At 48.9% G+C, this 18,758-nt stretch overlaps 1 protein-coding gene across 1 annotated transcript; it reads left to right on the top strand.

The window, feature by feature from the left end:
* Positions 1-250: 250 nt before the first annotated feature.
* LOC308057750 (ribosome-binding protein 1-like) lies at positions 251-2,374 on the top strand. The gene is made up of 3 exons (XM_080411802.1): positions 251-539; positions 876-994; positions 1,790-2,374. The coding sequence occupies exons 1-3, from the start codon at positions 465-467 to the stop codon at positions 2,001-2,003; spliced, it is 408 nt and encodes a 135-aa protein (XP_080267928.1). The 5' UTR covers positions 251-464; the 3' UTR covers positions 2,004-2,374.
* The last annotated feature ends 16,384 nt before the right edge of the window (positions 2,375-18,758 follow it).

Raw genomic sequence — 18,758 nt, 5'->3', positions numbered from 1 at the left:
GAGAGCACCCCTGCCTTGGCAGGGGGCGGAGGGGGAGTCTGTGTTTCATTTGTGGGGGTGTTTTCTTTTTTTAGTTTTCCTGCTTTGCCGCAAACTTGATGTGATGATGTTGATCCTGGGGCCGGGGAGGGGAATAAAATTCCAGGCCCTCACTCCTGTCTCTTAGCTGCCCCAATGTGGAACAACAGTGGCATCCAGTGGCCACTGAGCCCAAAGCTTAATGCAGGAGGAAATGTAAGTGCGGACGGTGTAGCTGGGCCTGGGGGCAGCGCCGAAAGGGTTACACTTCTTAAAGTCTTCTGAGCTAGGAGGCCACTTGGTTCGAGTCCCCTTAAAGCAGGGAAGTTCCTACGCTGAAACTGACCGGGTGGCTTCTCTCCTCGAAGGAGCTGGCGGCCGAGCGGGCCAAGGCGACAACCCTGGAGGGCAAGCTGAAGGAGCAGCTGCTGGCCCGCGAGCAGGAGATGGCAGCGGTGCAGGCACGCATGCAGGCCAGCTACCAGGACCATGTCAGCGAAACGCAGCAGCTGCAGGGCAAGGTGAGCCCCACGCGGTGCTCTGCAGCTTCCTCCGCTGGCTGCCGGCTGGCCCTCGGTGGCAGCTGCCTGGTCTTTTGGAGAAGACCGAGGTGGACGAGGGGACCAGAGCCTCAGGGAGGGGCGAGAGCCCCGCAGTGCTCCTGAGCCGTGGTGCTCACGCTAGAAGAGGGATGTGGGAGCATCCTCACGGGATGCAGCAGCCACAGGGGCTGTCAGCATCAGCAGACACCTCGCTGTGGCTTCCTTGCCAGTCCCTCTTGCCCATGGAGTGGGCTCCTCAGGGGAGAGCTGAGAGGCTGGCAGCGGCGGCATTAACCCCTGTTGGTCTCTCCCTAGATCCGCACCCTGCAGGAGCAGCTGGGGAATGGCCCCGACACGCAGCTGGCTCGCCTGCAGCAGGAGAACTCCATCCTGAGCGATGCCTTCTGCCAGATCAGAAGTCAGATGGAGAGCAAGTAAGACTAGGGGTGGGGGTGGGGGGCAGAGCCTGGGGCCGCCCTCTGGCAAGCCCTGGGTGTGGCTGTCCATCATGATTGGCCACCCCCTTTCTTGAGGGTGCTTCTACAGATGCCCCAGCTAAGTGGAGGTAGAGGAGGGAGTGAGGAAGAGATTGCCAAATGGCTTTTGTGGGCCTGGCAGGGGAAACAAGGATGCTTTTCCCAAGTGGAAGGGCAGGGGAAGCCCTCTCTGCTTTGGAGTCACCTGTGCTGATGCTAGCGGAGGGGGCAGAGGGGACCAGAAGGCACTGCAGCATTTCTCCACACTTCGGAGAGCTTGTGCTCACCAACTTCAGAAGAAATGTCGCTGGCTCTTAGATGGGAGTGGTGCTGCAGAGAACCGAGACCTGCCTGGTGCATACAGAGCAACCAGGAGCTAGGGGAAGAATTTGGCACTCTCTTTTTGTAGAAAGTCTGAAATGGCTGGTGATTAACAGTGGTCAATTAATTACAGAGCAGACTCCAGCTGCTTAGAGTGCTTCCTCCTGTGTCTGGGAACACAGATCCTTGCGTCTTCTATTTCATGAGAAAGGAATGTCTCCTGTGATGGAAACGGAGCTTTTGAAATTGATGTGTCAGCTCCTTCCACCCCATCCCTGAAGGACCAGGCGTGTCCGAGAAGCAGGCCAACACAACCGTTGAGATGTTTCAAGCCCTGTTATCAGGCCCACGGGAGGATGTGTTCCCCCTGGGTAACGCCAGGGATGCTTGACTGGCCTGCGGGCTGCAATAACGCTGCTTCTGTTGGTGCAGGCAAAACGCTGAGGTGGCCAGGTTACAGGAGTGGTGCGGCAAGCTGATGAACGAGCTCTCTGAGAAGTCAGAGGTGCTGCAGCATGAGAAGCAGCTGAGGAAGAGCTGGAAGATGAAAGTGGCAGCCTTGGAGAGGCAGATGGAGCAGCTGCAGGTCAGGCAAGCGCCTGCAAACCTGCTCCCCCCGGGTGTGAGGGTGGGGGGGGAAGCCTAGATGGTGCACCGTGCTGAGTGGTAGCCTCAGGTGAGAGAGGAAACCCAGTGGCCCCTGCCAGCGGGTGCTCACGAGGACGTGGGTGCTCCCTCTCGACTCTGAAGCCCTTGGTGCAGGAGGCAGAGCTTGTGGCTTTGTTATTGTCACCGGGGTGTGGCTGGATTTGGGGTTTTTAGGGGTGTTTAAAGGACACCTCCCAGGTAGAGCCTCTGAGCACACCGCTGGAGCAGTGGTGCATCGCTGGCTTGTGGCTACCGAGGCAGCTCAGTGGAGACCTGAGGTGACCCGAGATGTTTTGGAGGGGGGAGTGTCACCAGACGGCCAAGGGAGACTCAGGCAGATGCCTTCTTTTGACTCCCATGTAGGAAAAACTAGGAAAAAAAAAAAAAAGAAAGAACCGGGGCCAGGCAGCAAGCGAACTACAGGAGCGACTGAAGGTTACCCAGGACCAACTGGCCAAAGGGAGAATGAAGAAGTGTAAAGAACAGCTTCAGGAAACGGTACTGGTGGTAGCCACAGCCATCCCTCCCCTTGGTGCTGGTGGAGGGCAGGGGGAAGCGCCTGTCAGGCAGCGGTTGAAAACCGGAGACAAGGTGGCACTTGCTGCCAGAAACCATCTGGGTGGCTTTTGGGAAGCTCTGGGAGCACAGGAGATGGTGGTCATGGTTCTCCCTTCTCAAAAGGCAGGACCTGGCCCATCTGTGAAACGCTTTGATGCTTGAGCTGCCACGAGAATAAGGTCGAGACCCAGTTGAGTAACCCACCTCTCTTTTCCTTCTCCAGGGGGAAGAGGACAGTTTGAAGGAAGGGACTTCAGCTTGATGAGTCTGTGACCTAGACCTTACTGTCAGCTTGCCAAAATGCCTTACACATTCCTAAAACTAAAACTAAAAATATATGCCTGATTTACTGTAGAAAAAAGTTGCAAGCCATTTGTGACCTAAAACCTAGTTTTGAAACTTAAAAAAAAACCCAAACACAAAAACCCAACCAGTAAACACTGCAGGCATATGTTTGTAAGAAAATCTTCATACTGTTTTGTACAACTACCGTTTGTTCCCAAGGGCACCGCACCGACCACATCGGGGCAGGCAGAACCCACAAATCTGTGAAAAGGGAAGACTCTGTTTGTACATCAACTGGTGAAATTATTTTTTTTCTTTGTTTTTACTTTTTTTGGTTTGTTTTGGGTTTTTTTTGTTTGTTGGAGTGCAAGAAGTGTGAAAGTGAGACCCAGCATGGAAGGAAGCCTCTCTTTGATGGGTGGCTCTTGGCACGTATCTTTTTGTGTATTTCTGGGTGTTGATGCATTTACAATGATGTAGTGAAAAGAGCTAATCCTTGCTTCATTTTCCCGGTTATTATTTACTAATTTTTTATTAAGTTTGCAAGCCAGCCAGGTGTTTGGGGTCACTGAAGAAGGACCCTGCTGTGGCCGGGAGCAGATCCTTTATTCCCCGCCTTGCTTGCTGTGCTGCAAACAGCCATCCCCTCTGTTTTTTCTCCAAGATACGCAAAGGAGAGAAGCCTTCCCTTCCAGCCACGAGTGTCCTCACACTGGCTGCACCCCGAGGTCCCCTGCCATGGGGTCAGGCTGAGCGTGGGGACAGGGCACAGCAGCGTGAGCGTGGGGACAGGGCACAGCAGCACAGCCTCGCCAGCCCAGCGCAGGCTGCTCCTGCTCTCTTAAGCCTCAGCGCACCCCTGAAATTCTGTCCCTGCGGGTGCTGTGTGGTGGTGGTCCTTGGGCACTGCCTTCTCTCTCCCCTTCTTGTGGCTTTCCTTTTGAAACTCCACACAAACCCACCCTTTTTTCCCCAGGTTTTCTTCTTTTTAAATAATTTTTCTTTTTTTTTTTTTTTTATTTCAAGTTGGTTTATTGGGAAATGGCAGAGACCACGTCACAGCTTGGTGCCTGCCTCCTCACAATAAAGCTGCTGAGCCTGGCGCTGACATCAGTGGGATTTGAGGAGCTGGTGGGGGGAAAAGGCCCCCAGAGTACTTGGTACCTCTGGGGTGTGTGAAGAACCAAGGCCAGGAAGGGGGATGAAGGCCAGACCCGCCTCCATTTTGTTCCCAGAGAAGTCTGCGTGTGCTCAGCCTCTATATTAGACACACCAGAGACTCCACGCAGGCAGGACTGGGTAGACACGTGTCCTGTCCCCCCAGCACTGCAGCTTTGGGGGTCATGATGGAGAAGGGACGTGCAAATCACACTTGGGCTGTGCGGTATGTGCATGACCTGTCTCTGGTCAGGCAAGAAAAAGGGGTCCTGCTGAATTCTGGCTGAGGGAATGGCAAGCTGAGAGCCCACCACCCACCACCACCCCTACTGCCTGGTGATTAACAGTGGTCAATTAATTACGGAGCAGACTCCAGCTGCTTAGAGTGCTTTCTCCTGTGTCTGGGAACACAGATCCATGCGTCTTCTATTTCATGAGAAAGGAATGTCTCCTGTGATGGAAACGGAGCTTTTGAAATTGATGTGTCAGCTCCTTCCACCCCATCCCTGAAGGACCAGGCGTGTCCGAGAAGCAGGCCAACACAACCGTTGAGATGTTTCAAGCCCTGTTATCAGGCCCACAGGAGGATGTGTTCCCCCTGGGTAACGCCAGGGATGCTTGACTGGCCTGCGGGCTGCAATAACGCTGCTTCTGTTGGTGCAGGCAAAACGCTGAGGTGGCCAGGTTACAGGAGTGGTGCGGCAAGCTGATGAACGAGCTCTCTGAGAAGTCAGAGGTGCTGCAGCAAGAGGAGCAGCTGAGGAAGAGCTGGAAGGTGAAAGTGGCAGCCTTGGAGAAGCAGATGGAGCAGCTGCAGGTCAGGCAAGCGCCTGCAAACCTGCTCCCCTCAGGGAGATGGGGCGGGTGGCTGAATTGTGTGGGATCCGTGGGGCTGGCCATGGGGAGAGCTCGGGGGGGGGGAGACGAACGTCTGCATTTGGATAGCGAGCTGCCTGGCGGACCTCTTCATTGCCTCCTGCCCCCTGTCAGTTTGTCACATGCAACGAACTCTTCTTGCACATCCCCGGCAAAGCCCAGGGGGCACGCTGCCCTGGTGGGAGTGGTTCTCACTCACCTGTGAAGCTCCCCAGCTGGCTGTGAGGGTGGGGGGGGAAGCCTAGATGGTGCGCCGTGCCGGGTGGTAGCCTCAGGTGAGAGAGGAAACCCAGTGCCCCCTGCCAGCGGGTGCTCACGAGGATGTGGGTGCTCCCTCTCGACTCTGAAGCCCTTGGTGCAGGAGGTAGAGCTTGTGGCTTTGTTATTGTCACCGGGGTGTGGCTGGATTTGGGGTTTTTAGGGGTGTTTAAAGGACACCTCCCAGGTAGAGCCTCTGAGCACGCCGCTGGAGCAGTGGCGCATGGCTGGCTTGTGGCCACCGAGGCTGGTAAGATGCACGGAGACGTCAGGTGAGCAGCGTAGTCCCCAGGAGGAAAAGGTACCTTGGGAAGGGGGTTTGCTGACCAAGGGGTGGTCGCTAGCGATCTTGAGGGCAGATCGAGCAAACCAAGGTTACTGCCAAATCCTATTAAAAGCCCGGAGGCCTCGCAATGGAAAGCGGGGGTCAGGACGGAATAAGGCAGAATCTCACAGTAATAAGTTAAAAAAAGAGGGACCTCATAGCAGAAAGTAAGGGAAACTTTGCGTCGGGAAAAAGGAAAACAGGGGAGTAACAAAATCTTAAATAATTCATTACCAATAATCGTTTTTATTATCTGTTACATAATCTGCACAAGGCACTCCAGAAGCAGCCATGGCCCTCACGGAGCCTCCTGGCCAAAAGGCTTCAGTCTTGAGGGCAAAGGCTGAAGAGTGCACGAAAGTGAGAGAGACACAGGGGCAAGCACTTGTCCCACCTTGTAACATCACTTGTCGGCATCTTCTCATCTGACCCCAGGCTGCAAAGGGTTGCAGCTCCGCTTGTAAATGACTGGGTACCATTACAGCGGTATTATCAAGCAAGGAACAACGTTAGAGTAGCAAAAAGACACGGCTTTGCCCTCGGCTGGGGAGGCACACTGGGACAGCCTCCAGCGCCAGACCATTTTTAGCAAAACAATCACAAATACAATTAACTTCTTAGCTGACTTGTCTACAAAGAGGGAAAGGCTCCATACGATAAGCAGCACTCACTATTACTCTGCTGCAGAATTTAGTTCTTCCAGAGGTAATACACTCTGTTTTGCCAGCATCTAACAGCAAACCATGTAACACGAAGATGCAGAGTTAAGGTACCTGTAAATGCACTGGTTTTGTTTCCTGGCTTTTGTGCTTCCCAGGGCTGTCCTGTGTTGTGCAGCTCTGATATTTTCCAATTTTTTTATATTTGGATATAGTAATTGCTAACACAGAGCCTAAGGCTAGCAATCATAACATCTATTTACAACATGCACACTGGCTGTGTGCACCTGTTCCACCAGCCTCCCATTTGCTTCAAACATGTCAGTCTCCCTGAGGACACGTTCAATGAGAAACCACCCCCCTACCCTGCAGAGCCCTGCTTTACTTGCTGCCAAGCCTCCTGCATCCCCCTGGGCAGATTACTTTTGGAAGGCTGGCCAGGGAATATTTACCAGCTATTGAATCAACAGAGTTCAGCCACATGCCAACATTTCATGCTGTTACCTGAACGGTGTCGGAACTCTCAGAACTCCATCAAAACAGAAGTGGTTTGCACTTTGGTATTAAAAGTTATGTCCAGGCCTGAACACCTCGTTGGGAGCTGGGCCACACAGCAGGCTCCTCTGGGCAAAGATTTCTTTTCTAAGCAGCCGTTATGCAAGTACCAATCTGTGAAAAAATTTTGAAACTCAAAGAGAGAGAACCTTGATTTGACATAGTGCTCTTGCTGCACGTTCCGTAGAAGGAAAGTCACCCACATCTCTAGATCTAACGGAAAGTAGGAAAGAGGCACCAAGTGCCAGGTTCTGCATGTGGGCTGGGGCAATACCAAGCACAGGCACAGGCTGGGCAGAGAACGGATGGAGAGCAGCCCTGAGGAGAAGGACTGTGGTGTGTTGGTGGATGAGAAGCTCAACTTGGCCCAGCAACGTGTGCTTGCAGCACAGAAAGCCAACCATGCCGTGGGCTACATCCCCAGCAGGGCGAGGGAGGGGATTCTCCCCCTCTGCTCTGCTCTGCTCTGCTCTCGTGAGACCCTCCCCGTGCAGTGCTGTGTCTTCTCTGAGGCCCTCAACATAAGAAAGACATGAAGCTGTTGGAGCAAGTCCAGAGGAGACCGTGGAGATGCTCAGAGGGCTGGAGCCCCTCTGCTGTGCAGACAGGCTGAGGGAGTTGGGGTTGTTCAGCCTGGAGAAGAAATGGCTCCAGGGAGACCTTAGAGCAGCTCCCAGTACCTGAAGGGACTGACAGGAAAGCTGGAGGGGTGTAGAGGGATTTTTAAAGGACCGAGGACATATGTTACCGTTGTCCAGGTTGGACAACCAAGGCCTGTTAGTTGAAGCTGCAGAGCAACTTTAAATTGTCCTTGGAACAAGCAGTGTGAGAAATAGAACAAGCTATGCGTGAACAAGAAGCCAGGTGCAGAGCAAGTCCTGGGAACCGCAGAATCGACACAGTCATTGGCACACTCTGATCAGGTGCCTGCAGCATGTGACACGGGTGCCCGCATGGCCAGAGTCTTTTATCCAATCACCTGTGTGTAAAGTCGGGTGGGCGGCCGGTTTAAGTTATAAATACGACCTGTTTGTTTAATAAAGTGAGCACGGCACGTAGCCATATTGGTGTGATTGTCGTGAATTGGCTGACTCTCCACGGGGGACCTTCTTCGCCTGGTGTCACCCGTCTGGAGATGCACCAGGATCCCTGGAGCTCCTGACCCCCCCCCAACCCTCCCATCTGTTGCCCTCATCCCCACTCCCAAGCAGTGCAAGTATGTCCCAAAAGGCGTTGCCTCCAGTTAATGGCGAGAGGAGAAAAGAGACCGCTATAAACTTGTAGGATGTGTCAGGGCAGCGACTGTTACAGGCAGGTTTAGAGAAACGTGCATGGAGGGGCCCTTGGTACTCTGGAGGCAGAGGGGACTGCACATGCAGGTGGGGAGGCCGGGGGAAAATGCTAATGAGTGAGAGGTGGTTAGCAGCAGTCAGAAGCTGCTGATTATCCCACGCTCCAGATTGTTCTCAGGAGAGCTGGGAAACTCTCTCTTTGATCCTCCTGCATTTCATCTGATAATTGGATGGGGGTTCCAGATGTTACTGCTGAGCATTTCAGAGAGCTGATGGAAAGACATATCTTGAATCAAGGGGCCTTGGACAATCCCAGAGGTATTTTCAGTGCTTTGCTAAAGGAGTGGGACACCATTCACCTTCTTGTCCCTGTTGAGTTATTGCTAGGGTTCATTTGTATTGTCCCCTGAATGGCCTTTTCTTTACCATATACATCCATAAGCTTCCACCCTTTTTTACTCAAGTTTCACAGAGAACAGCGCTGAATCTTTATTTCCTTCTGCTTAGAAGAGCTTTGAATTGGATTGAGTTTGTGTGTCATTGCTGTAGCTCTGTATGACTATTTCAATAAATGGATTTACTGATTTAGTGGCATTTAGTGGTAGCGACTGCAGCAGCAAGTCTGAAGATGCCTCCAAGAACATCAATGGAAAGGGAATTTTGAATTTGTCATTGCAAATATGCATGTTGAAAGCCTGATTCTGGCACCTAGATCTTTTCATGAACAGTACATCCAACCAAAGCAAAACACCTTGAAATACAAAGATGTAGGTTTTGTAATAAGTTGCTCATTGATGGGCCACAGATCAAGGTATTAGCAGAAATCAGCTGGGGAAGATTTTTCCTGTCTAGTCCAGGAGGAGACAAATCCAATCCCAAAACGCCTGGTCTCACAGAAGCTCAGATTACAGACTGTCATTGCAGGTTTCTTTGGATTTCCAGAATTTCTCCTGTGGCACAGTACTGGATGAATGGAGAATGACAGAGACTGAGAAAGGTCTGTTGGCTTGAAAAAAAGTTACAACAGTTATCAGCGTAGTTAAAGTACTGTAGGTGTAACAGCATGATCTCTATTATTATTCCAAAGAATAATGCCTTTCCCCAGTTGAGTAACACAAATAAGATCAGAAAAGTGCCTCTTTTGGAAAAGCATCCCGAGTGGGAGTTATGCAGTATGAAATGGCTGTATAATTTTAATGGTAAATTTCTTAGTGCAGACAAGCCCCGCTCTTGTAACAGTCCCGGGGCATGTCACAAAAGAGGGCATTAGTGTTACTAAAGGGCCAACAGTCTTCTAGGGAAATGTTTTCCATAATCAGCTATAATGTGAAATTATACAGTGCCTAGATACCATAGTGACATAGATAGATAGATGGGATGTGTCAGCTACTCCCTGTAACAACGTCTTGAAGATCTCTTTATGGATGAAAACACCCAGTCACACACTTATCGTCAAGGCTTGTAGCTCCAGATGGAAGAAAAAGCTGCATTCACCCAGGCATGCCCATTCTTGTCTGTTTTACTTGGCGGTTGACCACGGGCACTGCATGGAGCCGTGTCCACTTCCAGGACTGCTGATAAGCAGGAGACTGGGACCCATCATCCCTGTGTTCTCATGAGGCAGAACAAGAGCACAGAGGGGAGAGAGTGTCTCTGTCCTCTGTAAAATGTTGTGTTTGCCTCCTGAGATAAAGGTTAAAATGCACAGAAGAATCCTCAGCAAGGGGTACCAAAGGTAACATCTCTGGTGGTGCTGAGACACCCAGGGAACAGGGATGGGAACCTCTCAGCCCTGAGCCACTCCAGAGTTACAGTTGAGGAGGCAAGTGGTGGAATCTAAAACTGGTTCACACTGCAGAGTCTGTGAACGCACTATGGGTACCACAGTCCTTGACTTCTTGAATACGAGCTCTGCTCTGCAAAGAATGTGACAGGAAGCAAATACTGAGGAATTTTCAGCATGGATGGCTGGGAGTTAAACAGACTTCTGTGCTGATCTCCATAATCAAGGGCAGGCTGTCTTGCTCCTGCAGCTGAGATTTGGGGCTGGTTTTATGCATTTTTTTGGGAATCTTTTTTTCTTAGATGATGTGAATCTTCATGTCTGGGCACTGGAGCACAAGCTGTTTCTAGTAGGTCATGCAGATCTCTTTCCCTGCTTTGTCTTGATACAGGCGTTCCAGCTGCTGAAGCCATTTTGGGGCTTTCATGCAGCAGGGGCTGCCATCAGCTCAAAGTGAAGATAAAACTGCACTGCTGAACGGGTCTAAAATGTGCAAAAAGGTGTGGGGCATGCACAAAACTGTATCTTAGTTTGAACGATGTGCTTGCTTGCTTATTTTCCTGCCACCACAATAAGCAGGATGGGGCCTATGCCTGTGCTTGATGAGACTCCTCCAAAGAAACCCCCGTTGGTGATTCATTTAGTTTAAACCCCTTTTTCTCTCAGTAGAATTAAGGATCTGGACAGATGTCAGCCGTTTTGGAAAGGACTCCTGAGTTGCTGTCCCAGAGTTGGCCTTACGACTTCTAGTATCTAGAACCTCCTCCTAGTGTACCACACCAGACGTCCTGACAGCAACAGCATAGGGTGTTTCTTCTGTGAGGATGGAAGCAAACGGTAGGGGCATATGCAGACTATGAGCATTAGCCATGGGGACCAGGAAACTAAGGGAGTGAAGGGAGGAGAAAGAATGGAGGCTCAGCCCAGAATAAAGTGGATATAACATCCCTAACCAAGCCCATTTACCTGGATTTGCACTGTGTCCTGGGCTTCTCAAGGTTGACGCTAATAGGGTCACATTCATGTTACAGAGAGAAATGAGTGGCCTGGTTTGCATTACTGTATTTCATGAAGCAAACTACAAATCTGATCAGAATGAGGTATAAAATTGCAGATGTATATAGCCTCTCTGTGTGTGTGTGTTTATGTGCACGTGTGTACAAACACACAGATTACTTCCAAGAAGCACAATGTATTTGTGGTAGTCTGAAGGTTAATCCAGACTGGGACTTGATTTCCATATTCATTCACTGAGAACCCATACAATCTTTGTAGTAAACAACAAAACCCCCAAATATATTGGAACAATGAGCATTCCTGCAGTCAAATACAGCAAATTCCCTGATGAGTTATGCTAGGTCTACTCTCTCAGGTATTAGCAGGAGAGAGAGGGAGAATCTTGCACTCAAAAACTTAAAGATCCATAAAGATGTTCTTTTTTTTAGCAAGTAATAATTCTTTGGAAATTAAGGCTATTTAAAAGCAATACCATCCCAATAAATGCATTCAGTTACTTTGTCAAGACAATTTTATATTTGTTTCCTATGATGTTGCCATGTGCATCCTAATCAGTGTTTTGCTGTAATTGTAATTAGAGACCATACCTCAGAGGCAGACTCCTTAAAAACTGAATGAAAGTAGCAAGCAGTGGGTGGTAACAGAACTGAGTGTCTTCTGCATATTTACAATGGATTAGGCTTTTTTATTTGAGGGTCAGTGCAGCCTTAACCTATATGCAGTGGTTTATGGCTAATGCCAGCATTGCTTCTGGGTGCAAAGCATGTGTGAGAAATTTCTGCATGCTTGATGTACTTAAAAGGGAAGACAGGAACTTAAGAAGATCTCTTTCCTGCCCTACTCATTTTCCATAATTGGCCCCAACTTCCTCCTAAGTCTTTTCCAGGTAGTGAAAAATGAAATGTGTGTTGGAACCCAGCTTTTTGCCCCTTCAGCTGTTGGCACATCTGTTCATCTGCTGAGGATGAGATGCACGTTACCATATGGCTGAAATGTTAGCGACTGAATTTCTGATGACTGCTTCCATAAAGCCAAACTAATGTTTCAGCAGCATGTCTCTTACCAATTGATATGCACAGAACCTCAGGTTTGATATTTTAGCTCTTCCTCTCTTTTTCAGGGCACAAAAAAAAAGAAAAATTAGCCTTCTTGTTTACCCAGAATCTATTCTCTGAGTGCACATGCCCGTGCATCTCTGTGTGTCTGTGTCTAACACGGGATGGCCCTTGGTGCCAGGCTGTCACTACTACTGCGTGTGTCAAGTGCTACAGGACTGTAGCTGTTCCCCTCATTTTATCCGCAGCTATGGCTAACTCTGTGCTACAGACAACAGACGAAAGGAATAGTTTTTGCAAACAGCACAATGTTCAAAATGCCTTTTTATCCTTTTCTTTTGGTGCAAAACTTTAAAGTTTTTGACTATGTACAGAGTAGTTTTCTAAGTGTGTGCTGACAACGTATTTATTTGCATGTGTGCCTTTTGAGTGTGAAGAGTGAGTGAAAATGCTTTGTGCCATGTCTGGATGCAGATTAGTTTTGGCTAGGAAAAGGAAGATGTATGACAAACAAAATCTTTTTCTCCTGCTGTGAACAAAATAGTTATTTCTAAGTATTTTCCAAAGAGTTTAGGATGAACAATTTTAGGCATCAGGCATGAAAATTATGCGCAAACTGCATGCTCTGACATTTCTGCATTTGCTGCTTGTGGTGCATTGTGGCTCATAATTACTTGGTTTTGCTCAGTGACTGAGCTATTGAATTTGAGAGAAACAGAGCTATAGAAATCTATAGTATGAGATGGAAATGAATGAAGAGTGTGAGCACCTGAAGAGCAGTACTTCCCCGCTCTGCTTTACAGAGATGTTTTCTCTCTGTTTCATGAGTGAAGAACCTGAGTTTGGAGTCACTAGGTGAATTGCTGCCGTCACACAGTGATGCAAAATAGGCAGAAATAGAAATGGGAATGCCTGACTCCACATGTAGAAAAGTTCAGGTTTGGAAGTCTGACAAACAAATAAAAGTTGGTGCTAACTAGTTGCAGCAGGCAGCTTCTCTTGTCCACAAGCATGCTGCATTTGCTATGAAGCAATGCAAAGGAAGGAGCAGAAAAGTTGCTCATCTTCCAAGGAACTCAAATCCCCATGAGAAGATTCAAACGTGTAAATGCCTGCTTACATATTTTTTTTGAAATTCCCTTTATTTAGTTTTTGTTATTCTTTTCTTAATCTCATCTAAGTTTTTGTTTGATTTAAGCACTCTGTTGCAGTGTAGTCACAGCAACAAGTTTACTTCATTGAGTCTCTTTTTTAGGAATGTAAGATTTAAAAGAAAAGAAAAACAAATTCAGACAAGATAAGCCTTCATGTGGTCCTGACCCAGCATTTATTCATAGTCATGGAGGAGGTGTGAGCAAGGAGTGAGTGCAAAGTTGTTCATGTGCATTTGTCTCCTTGAGTTCACCGGAGGCTCTGCTTGTGCCTGTGACTGTTTGTAGGTATGCCTTTGAGTATGTTGTGTCCAAATACGATGTACATGGTAGAAGAGACCATGTAAGAGTTCTGGTCACAGTGACGCTGAAGTTACAGTTGCCTGCCTGTACCGGCGTTGATCTAGGTAGTCCATGAAACAATCACAGAGAAAGCACAGCAGCACAAACTTCAGTGAGAATTCCCTACACAAACGTAGGTCCGCATTGATGGAGCTCCTATGTGATGTCTTCTCAGAGTACCAGTGTTAATTTAGGAACATTGAACTATGGCAGACGGGCACTTGCAGTCATATCTGAAACTGCAGTATAGACACAGCTCTGACTAGGGCCTATCTGTACACAGTTTCACATTGCTGTAACAGTAATTGTTCAGAAACATTCCTAGCGGCATTTGCACAGCTCTCTCCTGGGGTGCAGTTTTACTAGTGAAGAGGTGATGCATGCTCATCCCACCATTAGTAGGGCAGTGACTACACTACATCAGTTTCTAGAAGAGGAGAATAAGAACAATACAAAACCTGTCTGCAGAGATGCCCAGTGAACGATTTAAAGACTTTTGAACGTGTCAGCTCTAATTAATGTGTTTGACAGCTGTAAGCCAGCTCAGGTGGTGTGTACTTTAGCACCCCCTAAATTGGTCAAGGCAGGTTCTACCTAGTGTTTAATTTGATCTTTCTAGCATGTATTAAAAGCAGTCACACCTTGATTGCACTAGACTCTTCTGAAACACTACTTCCAAAGGAGTAGCTAACAAGGTTCACCTGCCTATCCTAAAAAAAGTGCTGTTTGTCCACATTTGTATATGCATGTGAATTAAGGGAGAGACCCATGGCTTATTTGTCTGTGGCACTGTTTGATGTTGGGATGGCATGCCTAATGTTATCATCTTTCCAACGGTCACAATTTTTTAATTGTTTTAACCCAGCAACAGATTCCAACCATACCCAGATTCTTGGATAACCAGTTTTTCAGGGTATCTTTTTGTTACTGTGATTGTAGGAGGGAAGGCAGGCGGGAAGTTAGGGAAGTGGAGTAGCACAGAGTATATACACAAGTGTTGGGACACAGCCAAGCTTTAGATTAATACGTGACTGTCGTTTCACCATCTTTTGATACACGGAGTTTTTCTGAGCAGTGGTGCAGAGTGGAGTAGCACAAACAAAGGCTTTAAGGGAAAGAGAGAATCTGGTGGAGGCTTTCTTCTGCATTACATCTCTGGTATCTCAAGTCTTTCACAACAGTTATGAATTAGCAATAAATAACCTCTGAGGACAGAGGAATAGAGAAGGATGCATTTTTAATTGCAGGATGCACAAAGAAGTATAGTAAATGCAGAGAGAAGTACAGGGAAGCTGTCCAGCAACTGGGACTCCAAAGGTGGCAGCTCTTGCCTTACAATGGTCAGAGAGAACAGTTACTATAAGAGCAGCTTTGATACTTAAAACCTTATTCCATTAGTGATTTCTGTAAATGTGTTTTTTACATCATAGAGACATCACTTGAGTGTAGCTAAACTTGTTGTTTCCCAAAACCTTTGCAGAGAAGGGCAATCTCTTGCTCTGTTGTGGAGGACTAGAACACTGAAGTGTCAAGTCAGTAAAAATTTGCTGTTGGTTTTAAGGGAAATCGGATTGTGCCCTTTAAACTTCTTGTACAGATCTCAAGGTTGATTCTGATCTACATAACCCCAAGACAGCTGAACTTCAACCAGTAAGGAAGAGCGGCGCATCAGTCCTCCTACCATCTCATAGGTGTTCCAGTGCCATGTCCTTTGACAGCACATCACAAAGCAAAACGGTCACTTGGTGCACAGCCAGCCTCCCAGGGCAGTTGCAGGGTGATTCTTGCTGTGCAGTATGTGCAGCAGCGTACAAAGGTCTCTGAGCTGTGGGCCAGGTGACTGTTTACAGTGTAACCAGTATACCAAGTCAGAGAGAGAACAGAAAACGCGTTCCCTGCATGTGAAGTTATTCATGATTTAGAAGAATGGAGCAGCTAGTTTAGAGTTAGTCCTTGTCTCCCAGATAAAACTTCCTTCACTTCTCCCCGACATTTAATTCCTCTAGGGTTAGAGTACTGATCTACTGAGACTGGTCACACAGCTATACAGGGCACTTGTAGGGAAGGTGGTTTGGAGAAGACATTTTGTGAAAATAGTTTGATGAGGAGAGAGTTCCTTAAAGCACCATTGACCACCCCCAACCCTGACCACGCCCAACGTCTGACCCTAAACCCGACCCCGACGTCTAACCCTAACCGGCGCCTAACCCTAACCAAGCGCTCCAAGCGCGCGGCTGCAGTACCCAATTCCTGGCCGCCAGGTGGCAGCAGCGCCCCACCAGCCCCGTGCTGAGCAGGGGCCGCGCGAGCACTGGGCGGGGTCTCAGCCCAGTTTACGCCACCGGAGCCCGGGAGTGCCCGCTGCGGCTGCGGGGTGCCCTGCGCTCTGCCCTTCGCCCACTCGCAGCCCAGCCGCTATTACCCGTTGCCTCCGTACTAAAAAGCACCCGCGTGGTTCGAGTGGCTAAATCCTTTGCATCTGACAGCTTTACAGTTGGGTGGCTCTTTCTGCCCGTGCCCCCGGCCCACCAGGAGGGAGCAGCAGCAGCATGGGGAACCCCTGGCACAAGGTGCAGGGGGGGCGGTGCATGGTGGGGTCCTACGGATAAGCCCCGGCGATTGCTGTTGTTCCAGGAGAAATTTAAACAGATGCGGGTACCACTGGGCTTGCTTTAGTCACAACTCAGAGCCGGGCTGCCACCCCAGCGAGTGGCAGGAGCAAAGGGATACAGCACGGCTTAGATATGCTTCTCAAACCGTTGGGATACGGCACGGCTTAGATATGCTTCTCAAACCGTTGGGATACGGCACGGCTTAGATATGCTTCTCAAACCGTTGGTCAACGTCTGAAGTTTTTAGGAGTTTCCTTTGGTCCTGTCAGTTCTGCAAATCCATCACCTGACTGTCCCAGGTGATTCATCTCCTCAGTTCCAGGCTGCTCCTCAGATCTTGATCTTCTTTCTGCCTGCTTTAACTCACACACTCCTTCGAGTACACTTAAGTCTTTGAACAAGCAATTACTATTCCAGTAGACAAATTTTTCCAAAAACACCTGAATTTGAGAACACCTGTGTACACAACTTGATCATCTGTTGTTTCTCTGCTCTCCCACTGATTAACTGGACTGGGCTTTAAACCAGCCTTGGATTAGGGCTACACTAGGGACAAGGCGTGGTTCTGCCACTTAGCTGCTTCAGCACTTCACATTTCCTAATTCAAAATACTTTTTCTCTAACAGACAACACAGAACAAAATGCTAAGACTCCAGGTGTTACAACAAACAAAAAAGCCCCAAACCCTAAACAGTGCCTCTGAACTGTTTCCCTTTCCATCCAACGAGTGGAAACTTCCTCAGTAAATGACAAGTGTCCATGACCACCCAAGTGACCTGTGCTTACTGAGCAGGAAAGCAAACAATACCTTTTCAGCTGGCACATGTATCCAAATATATACCCAAAGAAACTCCGTCAGCGTAACTTGCAAAGAGCCCTGCGATCTTACAGCCTTACCTGTAGTGAGTGCCCCTCTAGGGAACTGCAGAGCTGTGGACTCTCAGACGTACTGGAGCACATCTCTTGCCTGCCTGAAACGTTCAGGAGGCTCTCGGATATCCAGGCAGCAGCAGAAAGCGTTCTGATTTTACAGCAAGGCTGACCACACTGGCGAGTTTTCTTTTGCATGCTCACACCTGGAAGCCAAACCAGAACAGCTGCACACACAGCAGAGCAATTGCTCAGCACACCTACACCAACAGAGCTCTCCTAAAGCACACCTGGAGCCATTCATACCCCAAGTCAACATCTACAGCGGAACTTGGCCACAAGCTTTGACACAATGTCATTTTGCGGTCAAACTGGTGCACATCAAAAAATTAGTAAAACGCACCTCCTTCTCTGCCACATCAGGTATCGTGCTCCTTCAGTTCAGCTGTAACTGTTACATTATTTCCCAAATGCAAAGCCAAACAGAGAAAATATAACCACAGCATGCTCCTTAAAAAGCAACTCTGCGCAGGCAACCGTTCATTGTGTGTGACCAAGGGAAGATGTGACCACGGCCCTTCAAACTTTCGGGATGCCTAGGCAGGACTAAACGGTGCTTGCAAACAAAGAACATACCTGCTCGTTAAGACAGGCTGGTCAAGTTTACCACCAAAACTCTACATCAGCATTTGCCACCCCTGTCCAGCTTTGGGTAGCCAGAGCTGCACTCGGATCACTTGAAAGCGTCTCCCAGTAGCGGCCAGTACTAAGCTCAGAACTGTACCTCCCTGACACCTGCATGGAGGAAAACTCAGACTGTGCCCCCTTCTCCTTAAGGTGCCTTAGAGCTTGTGACAGGAATTTCATCCACTGCTTGGAAAAGCTCCAAGGTTGCAGCTTAAGGGAACCAGAGTTCCCTGGGTCTCAGAGTAATTCCAGAGCTAAAGCGGTGACAGACATCAGCTCTAGGTCAGATGATACATGCCAGCACTCACCACTGACCCAGGGTGGCAACCTGCTCCCATCCGCTACCTCCTGACCTAGGAAGCCCCTTAGGGAATTACAACAGCAGTTTGCCAATGGAAAAACCACAACAGCACGACACGGTGACTCAAAGATCTAAAATAGACCCCTTGCGCCTACAGAAGCTGGTGCTAAAAACACAACAGGTGAACGAGAGAACATTAACTGCCATGACTGATACTAGAGCAAACCTCACTGGGCACTTAAGGAGAACAGCAAAACCAGAATAGTAGCAAAAGCCTGCGTGCCCAGGACTGTAATAAAAGAAAAAACCCTGCCTGGAGATTGTTATGAGCACAAGTAATACACATCCTCTTCAGTTGCGATCTGAGTTAAGACAGACAACAAATATCACAACACACCCATATTGATTAGTTGCAACAGCTCGCCTCTCACCATGTCTGTTATGGGTCACAGGTTCTCCCGCTTGTCTCAGCTACGTTGGGCACCAGTTGCTGTAGCTGGAGCCCAACTCAGGCAGCCTCACACAGGGCACCCACTGCTGCAGCACAAGCAAGCTATCAGGCTGCAACAAGGCTTTTACCATCAGTCAGATTCTACTGTCTGTGCTGTTTCTCCTTCCTCCAGGGATGGGATGGGATGGGATGGGATGGGATGGGATGGGATGGGATGGGATGGGATGGGATCAGATCCCCTCTCCCACACTCCTCAGGGCTATTTAACTACTTAGCGGGAACGAGCTACAGCTGCTCATCATCCATGTCCCTCAACCCACTGCCTTGGAGGCAAGGTCACAGCTGCATGTTATCAATACTCATCAACCCTCTGCCTTCACTCCTCTGCACTCCAAGAAATTGCAGGGAAGACAGTGACAGAAACCTGTGTTGGAACTAAGTGCCTGGTCAATGCCTCCAAGTAACAGCAGCTGTGACATCCAGACAGACTGTGAAGGGACAGATGGATCCAAGAATTA

The sequence above is a fragment of the Falco punctatus genome, assembly GCF_963210335.1.
Source record: "Falco punctatus genome assembly, contig: scaffold_35, whole genome shotgun sequence".
Classification (NCBI taxonomy): Eukaryota; Metazoa; Chordata; class Aves; order Falconiformes; family Falconidae; genus Falco; species Falco punctatus.
The sequence above is the reverse complement of the archived record's forward strand: the minus strand, read 5'-3'. Positions and strand labels throughout refer to the sequence as shown.

What these genes read in the sequence shown, in the direction of transcription:
- LOC308057750 (XM_080411802.1), top strand. Translation starts at nt 465, where the DNA reads ATGGCAGCGGTGCAGGCACGCATGCAGGCCAGCTACCAGGACCATGTC. An exon ending in CGCAGCAGCTGCAGGGCAAG is followed by an intron (nt 540 to 875) that starts GTGAGCCCCACG and finishes GTCTCTCCCTAG; the next exon opens with ATCCGCACCCTGCAGGAGCA. An exon ending in AGAAGTCAGATGGAGAGCAA is followed by an intron (nt 995 to 1,789) that starts GTAAGACTAGGG and finishes CTGTTGGTGCAG; the next exon opens with GCAAAACGCTGAGGTGGCCA.